At 41.9% G+C, this 12439-nt stretch overlaps 2 protein-coding genes across 14 annotated transcripts in view; one reads left to right on the forward strand and one right to left on the reverse strand.

Annotated features, from left to right (window-relative positions):
• Positions 1–7701, forward strand: part of lrrfip1a (leucine rich repeat (in FLII) interacting protein 1a) — a 48964-nt gene extending 41263 nt beyond the window's left edge. For 12 of the 13 annotated variants that reach the window (XM_076875240.1, XM_076875246.1, XM_076875244.1 and 9 more), the window contains one exon: positions 1255–5092. In XM_076875240.1, the coding sequence (XP_076731355.1) occupies positions 1255–4442 (3188 nt within the window). In that variant the 3' untranslated portion in view covers positions 4443–5092. Of the gene's footprint in view, positions 1–1254; positions 5093–5483; positions 5534–5648; positions 5764–5859; positions 5940–6490; positions 6596–6695 lie in introns of those variants that run through there. The other variant, XM_012921295.3, reaches the window with a different exon arrangement.
• A 1037-nt stretch (positions 7702–8738) lies between these two features.
• tyw5 (tRNA-yW synthesizing protein 5) lies at positions 8739–12380 on the reverse strand. The gene is made up of 8 exons (XM_004559087.4): positions 12075–12380; positions 10628–10782; positions 10374–10443; positions 10255–10299; positions 10014–10151; positions 9830–9917; positions 9401–9517; positions 8739–9326 (listed from the first exon to the last, which is right to left on the reverse strand). The coding sequence occupies exons 1-8, from the start codon at positions 12153–12155 to the stop codon at positions 9019–9021; spliced, it is 1002 nt and encodes a 333-aa protein (XP_004559144.1). The 5' UTR covers positions 12156–12380; the 3' UTR covers positions 8739–9018.
• Positions 12381–12439: the final 59 nt, after the last annotated feature.

Genomic DNA, 12439 nt, shown 5'->3' on the forward strand with positions numbered 1-12439 from the left:
TAACCATAAATATATATTTTTTTCTCTATAACATAAATTTCCATCGTTGTCCATGAACTATTTAAAACACATTCATGTACCACACAGTTGTGGCAGAGTGCATGCTCCGTCTGTGGACGCTATAAAAGATGTGCACTGGTTTGACTGGAGCAAATATGAGAAATTTTATTTTAAGTTTAAGTTTGGCCTTTTTTTTAATCTTTCACTAAAAAGAGGCATACTTCTTCAGGATACTGGAGTGCTAAGTCATCAGCTAACACTAGAAACTTAGCACAAAACATCACACAGAGGCTTGCTGTTTAGTGCTAAGTTGAATATTAGATGAAGTACTAGAATTTCAGTTATAAAAACTAGAGCACGAGCTTACTTCTTAGATGGATTTTAAGACTCAGCAAGCCATATGAGTTTTATTTTTAGTGACCTGAATTAGCTGAGGTAAGCCCTAGCAGCTACAGCCGCACGTGTATGTGTCACTCTGTCGATGAGAGTGGCCACACCCCTAATAATGCAAACTTTAAGCCTTAATCCGAGTTCACGTTAGTTAATTTAAGAAATTCAGCCTTCATTCAGTTGTTATAAAGGGATAAATTAGTACCAGTCTGTAAACATGTTTCTCTTCTTCTGCAAAGTTTTGCACATTATCGGCTAAAGCGAAGTCAGACTGTAGTGGGAGACAGGCTGACATATTACTGAGAAGCAACTAGAAACATAACGAGAATCACCTCTCTAAGCTTTTCCTTTAAAATATCATCCACTAACAGAGTTGCTTTTTCTATATCATCTTCCATTACTAATGCTTGGCTTTCATGTAACTCTTGCACCTCAGTCACTTTCACCAGAAACACATAAGTGTTGAATCACGACTGACTTTGCTAATGCGGCTGGTGTTGGTGTGTAAATCCTGATGCATCCTACAGTGAGAGGGTTGAATGGACTTCTTCTTAAAAGTCAACATCTGGTGTGTGTAGCGAAAATTCAGTTGGAGTATTCCCTTCTTCTTTTCTCTTACATACTCGGGATCAGCAGCCTTATTTTGATTTTCCTCCTGCCTTTCTTCTTCTGCTTCTTTTTTTTTCTTCTTGTGCTTCCTGGTCATCTTGGCGCTCTGCTTCTCTTTCTGGCCTTTGAATCAGCCAGGTGTTCTGCCTTACCTGGACTTCTGCTGATGCGCTTCCTGATGAAGTGTTGAAAGTCTTGTCTTAAGCCTACACTTTTTTGGCCTTCCATCACTGTATGCTCTTCATGATCTCCCAGGCAACACAGAGGAGACTGAGTTGAGAAGTAGCAGAGAAGAGGAAGAAGTGGGTCCAGAGCAGCAACAAGAAATGCACGAGAAAGCCAAAGAGAATCATATGAGCTCTGATCTTCTCTGTAATGCTGCTGATGTTTCCACACTGAAAACATCCAGTGAAGAACAGCCTCAAGAAGAACAAGAGACATGCTTACCTGCAGAGAAAAACAACATTGCAGAAAATGGTCTCAGTGAGGACTTAAATGCAGAAATCAGTGACTCTCCTGGTACAGAACCCAGTAGCTTTGAGCTGAAAGAGATTGTAACAAGTCCTGATGTTCCAGAAACAGAAATGTCTGAGGAGGTTAATTTAAAAGAGACGAGTAGTCTAAATGTAGTCGAGACAGATGCCAAAAGTGTTAGTGTTGACACCAGTGAGGTGCAAGACAGCAAACAGGAAGCTGTTGAGAAAAGTAGTTTAACAAGTACTGAATTATGTCCTCAACAAAAAGTTGCAGATGTTGCTCCAAAAGAAGATTTAACCGATGAATCCGTTCCAACTGCTTCCAACATTGAAGCTCAACCTGAGCCTGAAAATGCAGAAGAGGCAGAGAACGATGAGGCAGAGGAAACGCCCAGTAAATCTCAGCCTCAGGGTACTCCTGCTTCAGGGAAAAAGAAGAAAAAGAAGAAGAGAGGCAAAAAGAAAGGAGGGGCTCAAGACGACAAGACCAAACAGAAAAATGAAACGGCGAATGAAAAGAAAAAAGACAAAGAACCAGCAGGAAGTAATGATGGATCTGCTGCAGAACTTACTGTTGATGGCTCTGTCACTCAAACCTTTAAGGAATCAAAGATGGATCCAGTCAAGGAAGAGCAGGACAAGCAAGAAACTGAGGAAGTCAATGCAGTGGAGCCGATCGAATCCAGTAAATGTAAAGAACAAACTGTTTCAAATGAGTGTCATGAAGAAGAAACTTTGGAAACAAACACAGTAGAAGAAGCAGAAATGGTAGTACCTGCTCAGGCCATTTGTGAAGCCCAAAAAGAAGTAACAGTGGATCATGTTAAGGATGAACAGAACCAGGGACAAACTTTAGAAACAAAGGCCACAGATACAGTAGAGGCAGAGGAACCTACTCAAAGTTTGTCTCATGCAGAAATTCTCGTGGAAACTGAAACAGACTCCAAAATTGATGATGAAGACACCAAACAAACTTTAGAAACCAACAAGATAGAAGAAATGGAAGAAGTATCACCTTCTGAAAACCCTTGTCAAACAGAAACGCTCAGCAAAGTAATAGTGGATGATGTTACAGAGGAACAGAATGAGGAACAAACTTTGGAAATAGAGACTGACAGGGCAGTAGAGACAGAAGAACCCACTGAAAGTTCTTCTCATTTGGAAGCCATCAAGGAATCAATAGAAACAGATTCCAAAGAGGGTGATCAAGAGGAGAAACCAATTTTGGAAGTAGAGACATTAGAAGAAGTGGAATCTGTGACCTGTATTGAAGACAGTGAAACTCCCAGTGAAACAATAGCAAATCACGTTACAGAAGAACAGAATGATGAAGAAACTTTGGAAACAGAGACTGTAGAATCAGTAGAGGCACTGAGAAGTGTTGAAACTCTTGAAGAATCCAGAACAGATTCTGAAAAAGATGAACAAGACCACAAGCAAACTTTTGAAACAGAGAAAGTACCGGAAATGGAAACGGCAGCAAATCCTGACACAGAGGCCAACATCTGTACAGCCGAACTCAACTCCAACAGTGCAGAAGGCACTGATGGCCTTGACAAAAAGTGTACGTCCAGTGTAGATGATCCTGAAAGGGTCGGTATCTCAACTGATGGTGATGCCATCCATACTGATCAAACAGAAGAGAAAGTAGAGGCTGCTGATGACAGGAAATCTGACAGCACGTCTAACAACACTGAAAACAGCCATGAAACGAGCAGCAACACTGAAGGAGAATCACACGTTGCAACCAATTGTGACGTTGCTGCCAATGACTCAGAGTCTGCTTCTGAGAGTAAAGACGACACATTCATCCTGCCACCGTCTGCTGATGACTCCCCTATTGGTTCATCTGACATGGAGCCATCCGAAGTTATAAACTCGGGTACAGATGACCCTCCCACTGACGTTACCAGCGAGGTTCCTGAGGAGTCCACTGATGGGGAGCCAAGAGCAGAGACTGAACAAGAATGTCCTCCTGCCATTGTCACATCTCCACGTCAGGATGGTGATAATTCAGAAAACAAAAATCTGGAAGAACCCAAAGATTTAGTTAATCCAGATGAAAAAAGCAACAGTTGTGATGGTGCATCATCAACAGAAAGCCCTGAAGCCTTAAGCACTGAGACTGCAGTGCAGGACGAAGAACTAAAGGTCAGTGCTGCTGTCGTGTTAGATACACCACAGGCTCCAAAAGAAGCTACTGAGACTGGTTCTTCAGCTGATCTGGAATCGGCTGTCGTGGAAGATCCCCAACATAAAAACGATCAACATGAGGAAGCGTCATCCTTGTCAACTGAGCAACCGCATGAATCCAACAAAGACCAATCTGAAAATAATAATCAGTTGGAGAGTGAAGGGGAAGAGGATGAGGAAGATGAAGGGCAGTCTTTTGATTTTGATGACATGGATATCGAAGCAGCTGAAGAATCGACTCGTTCCCAAAATCCAGAGCAGGAAGAAGTTGATGAGGGAGTTGAATTAACAGCAGATGAAACCAACGATGGGCTGTGCCAAAGTAATGCCGAGTCAAATGAAAACAAGCCAGCTGAAGGCAATGATGGAGGCAACCAGGCAGATAAAGACCCAGATATGGTGCCTCAAGAAGACCAGAACTCTGTGGCTCATGAGGAAGCTACCTCAGAAAAGGTGGAAAATGTGTGTGAAGAAGAGAAAAACACACATAAAGAAGAAGCCAGTGAAGAAGACCAGCCAGGCAAAGCTTCAGAGGAAGTCTCGAGCGCTGGAGCGCTGGGAGCTGTTGCAGAGAACATTAACCAGACTGTGTCTTCATCAGTAGAGGCAGGGATAGATGTGGTCAAGAATGCATTGCAGGGTGAAGATGCGAATTTACCAAATAGTGCAGACCAAGTGGGCAGCAATAAAGGGGCAGCACAGTCAGGGAAGGAGTCAAAGAAGGGTGGAAAGAAAGGCAAAGGAAAGGGCAAAGAGGAATGTAAGATGTCGTAGTCTACAGATGTGCTTAATATGCCTTTACTATTATTTTACTGATGTTTAGAAAGCGGTTTAAACCTCAAAGCACTTTGATTCTTTCCAAATAAATATTGATGTAAGTTTGTATATTTTCTTAATCTCTTTTCATTGAGCTCATTTGTGCAAACAAAACAATTTGTGGAAAGATGAAATTCTAAACTGTAAGGTAACTGTAGGTTTATACACATGGGCCATGATGCACTTGATATAACAGGTAACATTTCTTCAGATATTGATGCACATTTATTTTGCTGCTTGTACCATGTCACACATCTCTGATTATATTGCTCTCCAACGGTTCTGCTACAGCATCATTGCATCTCGGTGCAATTTCCGTCATCTACTTATGTCATGAGTCCACAACAAAAATAAATATTAATGGGTAATTGTTATTAAGACTTAAGCTAACAAGCTCGAATATGTTCTGTCCATGTCAGTGTTTAAATGAGTTTAAAGCCATTTTTGCTTTCACAAACTCTGCACAGAACATGTATGTTAGTGTCCGTTTCTTTTTTTTTTTTTTTTTTTTTTTTTTGCACTAAATGGAAAACAACTTTGAAATGCTAATAAACACCCTGCTGTTACCTGTTTGAAATGTTGCTCTAAATAAATGTTTTTTAATGAGATTATTTTTAATTAGATATGTTCATTCTTCACATTTACACCTAAATATCATTTTTCTAGCTCATTGTGTGTTGTCATGCAGTGTGACTATAGTCCAGGAAGCTGTGTGCTGTTGCACTGACCCCTCCTCTCCACAGTTTGTGCATGCTAACACCCCCCTCCCATCCCTCACACACCACTCCATCACGCCCTCATTGGATGCCTGCTCTGTTGCATGCATCAACCCCAGCCCCCTCCCTATCATCTCTCCGGGTCCTCCCACCCCTGGTATGTGATCTTATTTTCCTTTTTAAGATGGAACAAAGTCGTTGTAATTATTAAACAGTTGCAAATATGCTGCGATTCTTTTTTTTTTTTTTTTTTTTTTACCTAAAACATGTGCTTTAATTTCAGAGATTCGCCTGAGGAAACTGGTGGATGAGCGTGAGAAAATGATAGAGCAGGTGAACAGGTTTATATTTCTATAAGTCTGTCTGGCACATCTGTATGAATCTTACTTCTCCAGTTGCACCAGCGCCTCCGGTGTCTTGTTTTAAATTCATCGTTTGTTTTGTACAGGTAAAGAAACTAAAAGCCCAGTTGGAACAGAAAACTCAGAAGAACGGCACAGACACCAGCCCAGACGCTGAAATTATTGAAAATGGAAACGATCCAAACATAATGGAATTACAGAGTAAGTCAAATAAATCAGAAACAGCCTGCTAGTTTTTAAGTTCGTGTCTGTGATTTAAAAAAAAAAAAAATTAATCTCTTTTTAAATTCCTTCTAGGGGACTCCAACAGGCAGATCAGCGAGTTGAAGTTCAAACTCGTGAAGGCAGAGCAGGAAGCGACGGCATTAGAACAAAATGTAAGCAGATAAAAATTATTAAATATACTGTGTGTGTTTTATTTTGAAATTTCAGCCACTGCTAATCAGCTAGCTCATTTCTCTCTCCCTGCATGCAGGGAAGGTCTGTGTTTAAAGGCCCCCAGTGTCAGATGGCTCTTTGTGATTCTTTGGTTCTCTGGTCAGACCCCAACTCCTTATTCTGCTCTCCATCTACATGTAGCATTGGATTAACAAATTCTCCACCTGTATGTGGGGTTCCTGATGGGGAGCTGAAGCTCACCATCTGCAGTTTAAAACTCACTGGAGAGGGAGCTGAACCAGTAAAACAATGAACTAACCAGTCTGACAAACACAAGATGAAATGAGCTGGGGCTTCTGCTTAGCACTAGCTGGATCTTGAAAGTAAAAGTTGAAAACATTTCAGACTTAATCTCTCAAACATATTTTAATTGGCTTTTCAAGTATGGAGTGTCAAAGTTTTTAAATTTTCAAAATAAAATGCTTGCTTTTAGCACCTTTTAAAGACTTAAATGCTGAGCTTTAAATCATGGATTTTCTTTGTTGTGCAGGTGACCAGACTCGAGGGTCAGGTGACGCGCTACAAGTCTGCTGCCGAGAACGCTGAAAAAATTGAGGACGACCTGAAGGCCGAGAAACGGAAACTCCAGAGAGAGGTAGAGTATCGTTTTCTCACCCCAGAATTACAAGCTGGATAATCTAAGAGGCTCTAATTCAAAGATAATCTGTTCTCTTTCCTCCTGTTCAATCCAACAGCTGCGATCGGCACTGGACAAGATTGAGGAGCTCGAGTCCAACAACAGCCACCTTTCTAAAAGACTGGAGAAGATGAAGTCCAGCCGCGGCATGGCGCAGACTCCATAGCACCAACTGCAAGCAGCAGCTTCATCGTGATTTTAACCAAAAACTGGCTTAAAAAGGGAATCATCCAGTTTTCTGGGTTTCTCTTTCAGCTGCCTAATAGCAACTTTAATAAAACACAAAAAAATCACAGTTATCCACAGAATAGAGAACACCAACAAGCCATGTGCCATTTCTTTGTTTTCTTTCCGATGAGTGTTTTTCGTAGCATCATGCACACACCCAGAAAGTACATGGAGGAACTGAGGGGTGCGCCCGTTCGTGTACTTTCATTGTGACTGTGGTTGAACCAGAACTGGGCCCACAAAATGTTGCGCTTCCTCCCCCAACTCTCTGCTGCTCTTCACCGAGACGTTTCTTCTCCTAAGTCAAACGGAGGGAAGAGACATTCAGGACGGTGCACGGCGCCGTTAGCGACGGCTCAGACTGTTACCTTCAGCTTCGTGTTTTTTTTTTGTTTTTTTTTTTTTTTTTCTTTTTGCATCCAAAGCCAAACTAGTTTTAAAATTGGGTTAAAGTCTGGGTGTTTGTCAACTATGCAAGATGGTTTTTGTAGCACCTCAAACATGATCTGATCATTCAGAACATTTTTGGAGTTTTTCACGTAGCCAGCAGTTTACTGAAAGTTTTTGCCCACAGCGTGTATCCGTCTCCTTCTGGGAAACAGTCGTATCTCGGAGCTTTTTCCTGCTTCACGTAGTCGGTCACTGGTTGGCTCTTGTGCACTCACGTAAAGGCTGAGACTTACTGACGAAATGTGACGACAGGGACTCACAAAGCGGTGTTAGCAGGAGATACAGAGCACACTGGGGAGATGCTGCTTCACTGTTTACAGAGCTTTAAACTGTTTGTAAGGAAGCAAAGAACTGTAACCTTCGTGCAATAAAAAATTTAAACTGAACCATTTGCTGTTTTTCTATTTAGATGTGCTTTTAATGCACTGGTAGCATGTTTGCGATCATCGTCATGCTGAAAAATGAAGCTGTTGTCGATCACAGGCTTGCCAGATGGTACTGAACGTCGCATCAAAATCTGACTGTACTTTTCCTTAAGTCCATCAGTTTTGACATCTCCAACACCACTGACTGAAATTCAGCTTCACACCATAACAGAGTGTTTTATATTCCTTCAGAATGGCTTCTTACATCGACCTGTCCACTGAGAGCATTTCTGACCAGGCTTCAGTGGAAACTCTAGACTTTCAGCTGATGCATTTCTCACGTCCTGTGTCAGGTGTTTGCTGGAATTGTTTCTGTTTCTTAAAAACATGCTTTTCAGATACTGTTCATCTGCTACATATAGGTCTTTAGGCCTGCCACTTCTTTTGTCAAGTTTCTTCAAATTTTTCTGTTAACCTGTTGTCTTTGGCATCTTTTCTGACAGGCTGCGAGTAAAACAATACCTAAAGATAAAATACAACTTGCCGTTGGCACATTACCAGTTAATTTCTTTAGCTAGGTGCCTAGCATTAATTGTCCTAAATAACAAATAAGTCAAAAAATACTGGCCAACACTAGTTCTACCCCTCAGCCTCATAGGAGATTAATACATCACCTTTTTCTAAAGTTATGATTTTCAGAAAAACCTTGAGGTTAAGGTCACTTAGATTCGGACTTGTCTGAGATTTTTAGTAGCTGCACCTATGGTGTCACTTTGAAGTTCGTACGTCATTTGGTTCTCACATTATCGCATTCGCAAACTTGGGTGTCTGCTCGTCTGCCCGGCAGGTTGACAACAATACCTCATCAGCCTTTTACAGCCAAAGGGTAATAATGGAAATGGTCAGGCAGTAGGACTGGACTGAAAATGAGTGAAAAAGCAGCCAAGCAAAACTCTTAGACAGACCTTTAGAGAGCTGGAGGACCATTGTTCACACCCACTTTAAAAATTTACAAGAAAGTCTGACTGCTTAGAAGCAAAATATAAGAGTCTGCTCAAGACTTTTGCACAGTATTTTATCTCTCTTCATGTATCACCACAAACATGGTCAAGCTGTCAATTGCCATTCAGAAGTGGCCACACCCCTTTCCATTCAGTCTTTAAGCTTTATTAAAGGAATAAACAGGTGAGCTGCATCCATGTTTCCTCTGTGGACTGTCTCATTTTTCAGCTCCACTTTCAATTTTTTGTACACAACACACAGTCAAACTATCAACAGTCGACCTCCCCGCTGAGCAAAGCAGTGCTGCTTTACTGGATACTTCACATGTCTCAGAACTCATCCAGGTTTAGTAAATGGACTGCTGGGTAATGTAGAGTTCTGCTCCGCGTCTATTTTCCCGTCGCAGTACGTCCTCTTCTGAATGCGCTGAATCATGCGCCGCCCGTAGAAGTCCCGATACTCTGCTGGCAGTTCATCCAGAGTGTGAAGCGCCCTCTCCAGGGCCTGAAGCGCTCGCGTTGCAGCCACGGGGTCTTTGTTACCGTACGGATCCTTCTTGTCGTAGCTGTCTGCAGGTAGATGGCGCCAGAAGATATTAACGCCCACTCCAAACTGCAGAGCGAGCGTGTTGTGAAACCACAGAGCTGTGGAAAACAGGGACGCTGGGTTCAGTCGTGTTTCATGTTTGGCTGTAGGAGGAATGAAGCACTCCACCTACCGGGGATGAAAAGCAGATCTCCGGGCTCCAGCACGCACTCGTATCTCTTTGCTCTCACAAACTTAGGAAACCGCTTCAGATCGGGGGCGTCAATGTCCAAAACCTCTGACTTATCGCCTAATGGGAAACAATGAGAAACACGCTGCTAACCAAGCTCATGCCTGTTGGTGGATAACTTTAACCTGCGTCTTCAAAAACCAACATTTAGCAACCTGAATGCTAAACCAGTAGGTACTTGTTCTTCTAATGTGTTCGAGAAGATCCTGCAGATATCTCCCAAAACAGGCAACTCATGGCAGAATCATCTGCAAAACCTCTTCATGTGATTTTGGTGCCAACTGTCCCTTTACTAAGAGTGGACACAGTACATGTGATACTTTTTCAGCATTAAACCTAACAGGAAGTCCTGTTTTTTTTACAGCCACTAACCTGACAGGTAGAGGTGCAAAGCATCCTGGGGGCTGTAGAGGACCACTCTCTTTGTTCCGGTCACCTGAGCCAGCAGGTTGTCCATCACCTAAAGAAACCAAAGTGCAAAAAACCAAGAAGAAGGGACCGTGCATGTTTAGAAAAATACACCGACAGTCCTGCAACAGCTACCTCTGAAACTCACATCGTAGTGCGTCCACAGCTGCAGACCACAGGAGCTGATGCGGAACACGCTGGAGAAGAACTGCTCAGGTTCAAAGAAGTCAGGTGTGTGAAAGTCCTCCGCCAAGCCCGGGAACTGTTTGCTGAGCTCAGCCGGTTCCTGCAGGAGAGAAGAGAAAGCTCCTGTAGTTACGACTTGCAATGTACACCCCAAAAAAGTCATCAGGCTCCATTCTTTGTGAGATTGAAAGTCTTCTTTGTACCTTTCGGACGTCCTCCCCAAGCGAACGAAGGTAGTAGCTCTCATCCTGAAACCAAACCCAGCAGTTTCTCATTAAAAGAATACATTTGTGTATTTTATTACGTGCTCTCTGATCCTCACCTCACACAGGAAGAAGTCAGAGTGTTTCTTCTCTGATGCTCTTCTCACAAATTCATTAAATGGCAGAGTCCTGTCAACGTGGAGCACATGACAAGTGTGGAGATTTATTGCTGTCTGTGTGTTTACATCTATCACTGTGAGGACGTATTGGCTCTTTGTAGCTTTAAAGAGCTGTGTGACACTCAGAGCTGGTTTAATAAAATGCTCTATTCTTAAAAAGCAATACAAACTTGTGTGTGTGCACGTCAGCTTACTTGTAGGCAAAGTTCTTGTGAAGGAAATCCATCTGGGGCACCGTGGACACATGAATCTTTACCTCCTTGTCTCCTCCTTTTTCTCCAAGATAGTCAACTGTCCACTTCTCCAGACAGGGACCCAGAGACACGCCTCTGAGAACAGCCGGTTGACGCTGCAGGGATAACAAACCTGAGGAAACACTTCACTCCAGTCTTTATTACTGATTTCAAATTAACGTGCCTACGATCCAAAAGTTAAGCAATTTACTTGACCCCCACTGGACAATTGAAGATAACACAGTCCAATAGCAATAAAAACTTTTTCTCTGTACCAACATGATGATCCTTTAAAGAGCTAATTGATAAAAACCGGCATATGTCAGCATGGTGTGCAGTGTGTCCTTAAAAAAATGGAAAAAAAAATGGACAAGTGGAGGACAAAAGAAGAAGCAGTTTCAGCGGCAGTTGCAGTATACAGTGTGTTAGGTGGATGAGTTGTACAGGGAGATGGTCACAGGCAGGAATGATTTCCTGTGTCGTTCAGTGGTGCTTTTGGACTAGACTGAAACTTCATCCAAAGAAGAGCTTTGGATGTCCTTCAAGAAACCTGGAGAACTATTTCTGAAGACTACTTAAAGAAAGCTGCCAAAGAGAGTTCAGGCTGTATTTCGGAATAAAGGTGGTCAGAAAAATGTTGAATTTAAAGTTTGTTAGAATTATACAAACTCCGTTTTTGCCTTATAAAATGTGTTTTATACACATTTGAATACACATACACATGTGTGTATTTGAATAAATTGCTGCCCCTATTTGCCATGTTCTGGGCAAAATACAAAGAAATCAGGGATGGCTGAGACACTGCACAACACTGCGTGCATAAAAACTTCCCTGATAGCAGTGAAGTATTAGTAACAAAGTCCAAGTTGATTGTTTTTACTGTGAAAGTTTTTCAGTTGTCTTGCATTGTGTCTGGAAAAGCTTCACACTTTTTCACAACCAAATTAAACCTCATCCTAAACAATTTGTTAGCTTGAATGCTGAAGATCAGCTCTTTGATTTTAGGAGGGAGAGGAAGTGAAATATACTTTCTCAGCCCTCACATCCCTTCAGAATAAACGTCCGTTTACCTAGATTAGGATATAAATCATTCAAATTATCTCTAGCTGCGGCATTAAAGCAAACTACACGTAAATGAATCGATAATAATGATCCAATACATAATTCATGTGATTCTCCATAAGGAGCACTTTCAGTATTTAAGAAAATTTTGATGTTAAAACTTGGGTATTTTTTACTTTTATAGTGTATTTTCTGTGGCAATAAGAAGTGGCTGGATTCTTTTTATAGAGCAAGCTGTAGTGGGGAATTAAATATGTACGAGCGAGTGTGATGGTGCTCATGTGAACTGCTGCTGTCTCTTTTTCCTGCGGCCCTGCCCTCGTGCAGTGAAGCACATCCGTCTCACCTGTGGATAAATGTTCCTCAGAAACACCTCCCTGTCTACTGCTGCGAAGACCGGCACAGGTATTTTCTCCTGGAGCTCCATTTAACATGATTTGACGTAGAAAGTCTTCAGTCAGTGATTGTAAACACTCACACTGGGTGTTACGTTATCAAAGTTCCCCATAGAAACGAAAAATAACTGTAAAAGTTGGCTTTAAAAGAAAAGCGGAATAAACTTTAAATTATTCGTAACTGCTAGGCTTATTTTAATGATATTAAAAAAACTGCGTCACTGTGTGTTTTATGAATATCTGTTTGCAGGTTTTTAATGTGTGACGTGTTTCTAACCGGAAGATAAAAGAGGATGGACAAGAAAGCTTCGCCCAG

Source organism: Maylandia zebra, linkage group LG16 (assembly GCF_041146795.1).
Source record: "Maylandia zebra isolate NMK-2024a linkage group LG16, Mzebra_GT3a, whole genome shotgun sequence".
Lineage (NCBI taxonomy): Eukaryota > Metazoa > Chordata > Actinopteri > Cichliformes > Cichlidae > Maylandia > Maylandia zebra.